Source organism: Penaeus vannamei, chromosome 31 (assembly GCF_042767895.1).
Source record: "Penaeus vannamei isolate JL-2024 chromosome 31, ASM4276789v1, whole genome shotgun sequence".
Lineage (NCBI taxonomy): Eukaryota > Metazoa > Arthropoda > Malacostraca > Decapoda > Penaeidae > Penaeus > Penaeus vannamei.
Window position 1 is genome coordinate 27,053,753 of NC_091579.1, and position 7,500 is coordinate 27,061,252.

General features: G+C 39.7%; 2 protein-coding genes across 2 annotated transcripts in view; one reads left to right on the forward strand and one right to left on the reverse strand.

Moving 5' to 3' along the window:
• TTLL1B (Tubulin tyrosine ligase-like 1B) overlaps positions 1 to 3,310 on the forward strand; it is a 9,817-nt gene extending 6,507 nt beyond the window's left edge. Inside the window, exons 6-9 of the mRNA XM_070144013.1 lie at positions 86 to 236; positions 678 to 908; positions 2,064 to 2,173; positions 2,792 to 3,310. Of these exons, the coding sequence (XP_070000114.1) occupies positions 86 to 236; positions 678 to 908; positions 2,064 to 2,173; positions 2,792 to 2,939 (640 nt within the window). The 3' untranslated portion in view covers positions 2,940 to 3,310. The remainder of the gene's footprint in view (positions 1 to 85; positions 237 to 677; positions 909 to 2,063; positions 2,174 to 2,791) is intronic.
• Positions 3,311 to 5,534: 2,224 nt separating this feature from the next.
• The window catches only part of LOC113816684 (glutathione peroxidase), a 14,500-nt gene continuing 12,534 nt past the window's right edge, over positions 5,535 to 7,500 (reverse strand). The window contains exons 4-5 of the mRNA XM_070144014.1: positions 6,758 to 6,901; positions 5,535 to 6,149 (exon numbers count right to left, since the gene is read on the reverse strand). Of these exons, the coding sequence (XP_070000115.1) occupies positions 5,949 to 6,149; positions 6,758 to 6,901 (345 nt within the window). The 3' untranslated portion in view covers positions 5,535 to 5,948. The remainder of the gene's footprint in view (positions 6,150 to 6,757; positions 6,902 to 7,500) is intronic.

Sequence of the window (7,500 nt, forward strand, 5' to 3'; positions counted from 1 at the left end):
TGCGCATGGTTTATTACTGACGTTTATACTCCGAAAACATGTCTATAAACACTGTAAACTCATATGATTCTTCCCACTTATCTAGATACATTCTGGTGACGTCATACCGACCCCTGAAAGCATATATGTACAAGCTGGGATTCTGCAGATTTTGCACTGTTCGCTATGACACATCAGGACAGGAGCTTGACAACATGTTCGTCCACCTCACCAATGTCTCCATTCAGAAACACGGGGTAAGGAAAGAGAGAATTATTTGCACAAAGAAAGAAAGAGAGAGAGAGAGAGAGAGAGAGAGAGAGAGAGAGAGAGAGAGAGAGAGAGAGAGAGAGAGAGAGAGAGAGAGAGAGAGAGAGAGAGAGAGAGAGAGAGAGAGAAACGTTTTCAGCATCTTCTAAGCGTCACCATTCACAAACTTGAGATATCAAAATAAATAAAAATAAATAAATATATAAAGAACAGAGGGTTACATGCAAACAGACACGATGATAGGAAGACAAAGAAAAATTTCAGCGTTTTCAATTCCACTTTTTCTCCCATTCTTCAGAGTACAATAACATCCACACAAAAAAAGAAATGCAAAAGAGAGGATTTTACATACAAATAGACACGAAGATCTGAAGACAGAGAATACCATTAGCGTTTTCTGATCTCCTTTCCTTTCTTTCCTTCTTCAGGAGGAGTACAACAATGTCCATGGAGGAAAGTGGCCTATGAGAACCCTCCGTCTCTACCTGGAAGGAACTAGGGGCAAGACAAGCACAGACAAGCTCTTCACAGACATCACGTGGCTGGTGGTTCACTCTCTCAGGGCTGTCGCTCCCATCATGGCGTCTGACAGACACTGCTTCGAGTGTTATGGTTATGACATCATCATAGACGATCAGCTGAAACCGTGGATGATCGAGGTATGATATGGGATGGTGTTGGTTCAGGGCGCTCTTGTCGACTTCACCTCACTCCATTTTGTCTCTGTCTCTCTCTCTCGTCTCTTCTAGTTTCTCCCTCTATCACTGCCACTCTTCTCTCAGTATGTCTGTCTGTCTCTCTCTCGTCTCTTCTATTTTCTCCCTCTATCTCTGTCACTCTTCTCTCTGTATGTCTGTCTGTCTCTCTCTCTTCTCTTCTTCTCTTTGTATGTCTGTCTGTCTCTCTCTCTTCTCCTCTTCTCTTTGTCTGTCTGTCTCTCTCTCTTCTCCTCTTCTCTTTGTCTGTCTGTCTGTCTGTCTGTCTCTCTCTCTCTCGTTTCTCTTCTCGTCTCTTTTCCTCTTTTCTCTCTCTCTCTCTCTCAAACACAAACACACACACACACACACAGAAGAACAAACTCCCCAGAGTGTGGTTATTAGTCGACAACCTCATTCATAATGTTCCTTGACCTCCCCCCCCCTCCCCCAGGCCTAGTCTCGCCCAGCCTCAAGGGGAAGTTTGTGGCCTAATATTGGCGTTGTGCCGAGAGGACGTGTAAGCCAAGGTGTTTCCAGGGGCGAGTCCCAGGGTGGATAATTTATCTTTGCCTGGAGGACCCTAATCGAATTGTGTGAGCTGCGGCCACGTCATATCAAAGAGCAAACTGGTTATAACTTCCCTCCATCTCCTGTGCCTTTCCTATTGCTAATTTTACTGTTAGTATTATTAGTAATATCTTTGGTCCCCATCCACTGGGCCTTTCCTATTGCTAATATTACTGTCAGTATTATTAGTGATGTCTTTGGAGCTCATATTTATGTCATTGCTAATATTACTGTCAGTATTACTGTTATTAGTAATATCTTTGTATGCTCATAATGATATCAATATGGCTACTACTATCAGTACCATCATTATCATTAATATCATCTTTTATCATCACTTTATCTTTTCAATATCATTATCCTCCATTATCACTGTTCTTTCAGTATCATTATCCTTTAAATATCATTATCCTTTCAATATCATTATCCTCCATTATCACTATCCTTTCAATACCATCATCCTTCCATTATCATTATTCTTTCATTATCACTATCCTTTCATTATCTTCCTATGATACTTTAAGAAACTAATGAAGCATCTCCTTATAGGTCAATGCGTCCCCTTCGATGACGTCAACCACAGCCAACGACAGAATCCTCAAGTACAAACTAGTGGATGACCTTATTAACATTGTGCTGCCACCTGACGGGATACCCAAGTAGGTCATCGGGATTTCTTTAATGCTTTAATTAGTCTTTACTGTTAGGCTGCATGGTGAGTGTTGCGACAGTGGTGGTGTTGACCTCTCTGGTCTGTTTGCTTCCTTTTTTTTTTCTTTCTTTCTCTCTCGCTATCTTTCTCTCTCTCTCTCTCTCTCTCTTTCACTGGTGTGTTTGTTTCCTTTCTTTCTTTCTCTCTCTATCGCTTTCTCTCTCTCTTTCTTTGGTCTGTTTGCTTCCTTTCTCTCTCTCTCTCTCTCTCTCTCTCTCTCTCTCTCTGATCTATTTGCTTCCTCTCTCTCCAGTCTCCTCCCGTTTCTAATATCATCTTTTCCTGATTATGAGTTCAAATATCTAAAGCTTCTTCCATGCTAATTTATATATATATATATATATATATATATATATATATATATATATATATATATATATATATATATAGATAGATAGATAGATATAGATATATAGATATGTATATATATATATATATATATATATATGTGTGTGTGTGTGTGTGTGTGTGTGTGTGTGTGTGTATGTATATATGTCTCCTGGACAATGTTCATGTCACTGATTTCTTTGTATATAGCGCAACCTTCCCCTGTCACTCCCTACAGCGTCCACTGGAACAAAGTCCCGACTCCGGACAAGTACGGCGACTTCGAGCTGCTGATCGACGAGGAGCTGTACCAGAACAGCGACCACTCGTCCAGCCACCGCGGAGGCCGTCAGTCCGACCGCCACTCCGCCCCTCGGTGGAAATAGCCCGCGGCCAAGAAGTGTGGCAGGACATCCTCCACGCTTCCCACTCACGCTCAACGAGACATGGCCAGCTCCTCCACCAGCAGCTCCTCCAAGAAGGCCGACGTCGGATCGCCCAAGGATACCGTCCGCTCGCAGGTAGAGGTCGCTTACGGGGAGGAACCAGGTTTTAACGACCCGACCACCTCTTCAGCAGCGTCGAGGTGGTAGCGAGCTGGTCCTCGGGCTTTGTCTCAAGTGGGAAAGTGGAGAGTGTTCAATCGCACTTCTTGCTCTTCAAGATGACCCGGCCTTCGATCTCCTGGATATGATCACTGCTGGAACCCAAAAACAGACACAAGAAAATTCCTCATAGACTGACTCACATCGAAGAAAACACATCTCCGGTGTATTTTCAAGGCTATATGATCGTTTACACAGGACTAAATTATGCCAGGTGTCCCTTGATGTCTTATATCTCAAACAAACGACAAAGAAGATCTAAAACAGCCATGAAAAAAGAATCTAGTGCACACCACTAAAACGAAAATTTGATAATTCTCGCACATTATGTCAGGAACAAGATGTCCTGACCGATCGGAACCTCTACTTTCTCGTCCTGGACAAGTTGTCAATCTCGTCCATCTCGCCCTCCTGCGAAGGTGAGCGAACAGGACGAGATGACGTCACAATAGCATTTGTATGTAAACAATACCAGTTACAGGAAACCTTAAGATATGATAGATAATGCTATTGCCGTTTATTGATGTTGTCAAAGGATATTTTTGTGTTTTGTCAGTTGCAGGTAAGTTGAATATGCATCAACTGAGTTACAAAACCTACGCAGCGTGTAAAATAAAGACACCGGTATGATAAAAAGAATGTTTACTGGTTGCATTCTGGGCAGCGAAGGTCTTGGAGGTTCCGAACGCGGCCTCGTTGTCCTGCTGGTCCTGACGAGGAGTCCCGAACGCAGCATTTGAAGGGAAATATTCTTGGAAATTACGCATTGATAATGTGCATACGACAATTTCGATTACCACATATCACTGTTGATCTTCACTATATACGTACTTTTGGAAGCATCGAGTTTATCTTTCATAAAATCTGTTTTGAAAGATTTTAGTGAATGATAAGGATGTAGTAATATAAGCTTTTATCTAACCAGCGGGAAAAATGTACTGCTTGCGAGAGAATGAATGTATTTGTTTCTTGTTGATAAGTTTCTTAAAAAAAAAAAAAAAAAGCTCTGTCACTTAAAGCGTGCATGAAAGTTTGACATTGGTGATTAACGAACACTGATGTGTAACTAATGAACCATATAAGAAATTTTAATCCGAAAGTGGGTTCAGAATATAGAAGTGAACCGAATATAAAGAAATGGAACTTGATTCAGGAAAGATTTCGTGTTTAGTTGGTTTTGTCATGTTTTGGTTCATATTTAATGATTCGAGATTTGCTAGTTACGTGGTTTCGATATCATATTTCTTTTTCTTTTACATTTCTTCTTTACTGACCACTATTCTTTTACTCTTATCTTTCGTCTTTTTCTTTTCTTTTTGCTTTACTAGTTCTATGAGATATAGAGATTCGTTTAAACTTTTTTTTTTATCCATTTCTTTATACATTTTCGTTTTTGTGTCTTGATAAATATATGTCGCATTTGTTATTGCAAGTACATTTGGCCTTGAGAACTATGTCCTTCGCTTTGTCCGATCCTCAGTGCACAAAATCCTAATGAAAAAAATAGCGGGAAATGAGTCGATGTCCAATAGAATGCGACGAAAGGAGTGTGGTTTGTTTCGCCAGTGACCGAGCATTTGTATTCTTTCAGTTATGAATGTGTACCCGCCCGCATGATAAACATTGCGGAAGTCACACTTGCACAGCGTCGCCATTCAGTCTGTGTTGGCATGCCTGTCACAGCTGGCGAATAAAACACCACGTAGAGCATAAACAGACACAGCTGGCCACATGGATACAGCAACAATTGAGCAAGTGTATAAGGCAGCAAACAAGTGCATTGCAACTCGCTGTAGAATCCTGCTGATGAGTAGAGTAGAATTAACATCTAATTATGCTTCCGGAACTGTTTTTAAGCTGATGAAAACTTTATTACAGTTTTATAAAGTGCATTTTAGCCATCGGTCTTTCTTAGTTACCGCGTTTGTATAAAGGGTTGATTGGCGTTTAAGGTCAAATTCGCCAATTCCAGATTTCTCGAACAATTTTTAATAAGGCTGTTTGATATCCTTACGGGGTGTAACCTCAGCATTTCACTTCCGCTCATTTGAGTATAGTAATTAATAGTCATTGTCCTTCGATACGGATGCAAATTAATTTTATATCGTTTCTCTGTTTTCAATACGATCATATGGTGCTTACCGCATTTATGTACGCAGCGAAGGTACGTTCATTATAAAGCTTCCATGGTATATATTAGACCACCGTCTACACCAGTGTTTTCCTCATCATTCTTCCCTTATATAAGCCAGCGCAAAAAATATATATAATTTGCGATTATCACTTCTATTTCCTACGGGAAGACCATTATCTTAATAATAATCTTGCAGCGTATTTCTTTCTTCCACTGCCAGGGTCAAATAAAACATAAACAAGTAAAAAAAAAAAAAGTTTTATTTCTGCGTCATGCCTCTTCTTCCTTCCCCACGAACACCAGAAAAGCTGCCTTTGCCCCCGCATGGCCGGCAGAGGTCACAGGGGTCAGGATGAATGTGCTAGAAGACCCGACCCGAGCTCCCCCCGCCTTCCAGCGCCGCCCACCCGGGGGGTTTAGGGCGGCACCTTCATGGCACCATGCATGGGCGAAGGCGCGGACTCCCAGCGGTCACGAGGAAGGCACAAGAAACACACGAAGCAGCAGTAGCAACATGACTGTCAAGTTATCAAAAAAGTTCACACACTTACATCAAAATTAACAATAGGATCTGAGACCTTCGGAGGAAAAAAAAAAAAAAATAAAATAAAAAAAAACCGAAAAAAGACAAAAAAAAAAAAAAAAAAAAAAAAAAGTTAAAATTCCTGGCTCAGGAGGAACAACACGTCGTTCTTGATCTCTTCCGGCTTGGTGCCAGGGTCGTACCGCATGAACGGCTTGCCGCTCTTGGTGATCAGGAACTTCTCCCAGTTCCAGCGGACGTCACTGATGCGGACGGGCTCATAGTACAGCTTCGACTTATCCGAAAAGGACTCCCTGGTGGTCGGGCAGTACTCCTGGGGACGGAAAAAGGCGTTAAGGGTGAATTCCTTATGTCCTGCTGTACGCCTGCATTCCTTATGTCTTGCTGCACGTCTGCATTTTATTCTATATGATGACAATGGTGATAATCCTAGTGATAATTTTGATCTTAATAATAATAACACTAACAATGATGATAACAATAATAATAATAACACTAACAATGATAATAACACTAATAATAATAATAATAATAACAATGATAATAACAATATTAATACTAATACTAATAACACTAATAATGACTAGTAATAATAATGATAAAAATTATAATAATAATGACAACAATCGTGCCATAGAACAGTTGTAAATGAATATGAATAACTTAAACCTCGAAACTTGTGAAATTTAAACCCAAAACCTTATAACCAACGCCATTTAAACACCCAAAACCCCCATAACCAACAACCCCCAAACCTATAACACACACAAAAAAATAAAAACCAAAACAAAAACCACATAACCCACAACCCCAAACCTATAACACCCACAAAAAATAACCCCCTCCAAAAAACCACATAACCCACAATCGCAAAACCTATCACTCAAAAAAAAAAAAAAAAAAAAAAAAAAAATCTCTCACCTTGAGGTAAGTGTACAGCGGGTGTTCATTCTCGCCGTTCACTTCGATCTTCTTGAACAGAGTGAAGTTTGGCTCGAACATGTTGCCCGGGCGAACGTACTTGATCCCGTTATAGAGCTCCGTGGCGTTCGCTGCCGGCTCTTGCTGCAAAGAAATTAATAAATGAATAAATAAGCGGAATTAATAAATAGGTGAATAAATGAGTAAATTAGTAAATAGGGGAATAAAAGAGTAAATTAGTAAATAGGGGAATAAATGAGTAAATTACGAATTAGGTTAATAAATTAATAACAGTAAATAAAAAAAAATAGATGATTAAAATGAAACAAATATATATTCAACGAAATAGGTGATATGAATGCAAAAATAGATGAATATAAGGAAGAAGCAAATGAATAAATTAAACAAATAAATAAATGAAAAAAAAAGCAAATGGTGACCAATGATGAAATGTGAAATATTCTCATTTCAGGGATATAAACATCTTTGGAACTGGGTAATTAATGTATAAATCACGAAAATGCTTTATATTCATCATGAATACGTCTTTAAACAGCCTGAAAGTGAATGAGAAAAATGTCATAGGTGATTGTAATGATGCTGATACTGTGTACGTCGCGATATGTGTACGTGTGTCTTTGCGTGTGTATGTTCATATGTGCGTATGCCATTGTAGGGAAAGGTGTGAATGAGAATGAATATCTCCACAGTACAAGAGATGTATTTGACCGCTTTCGAATATG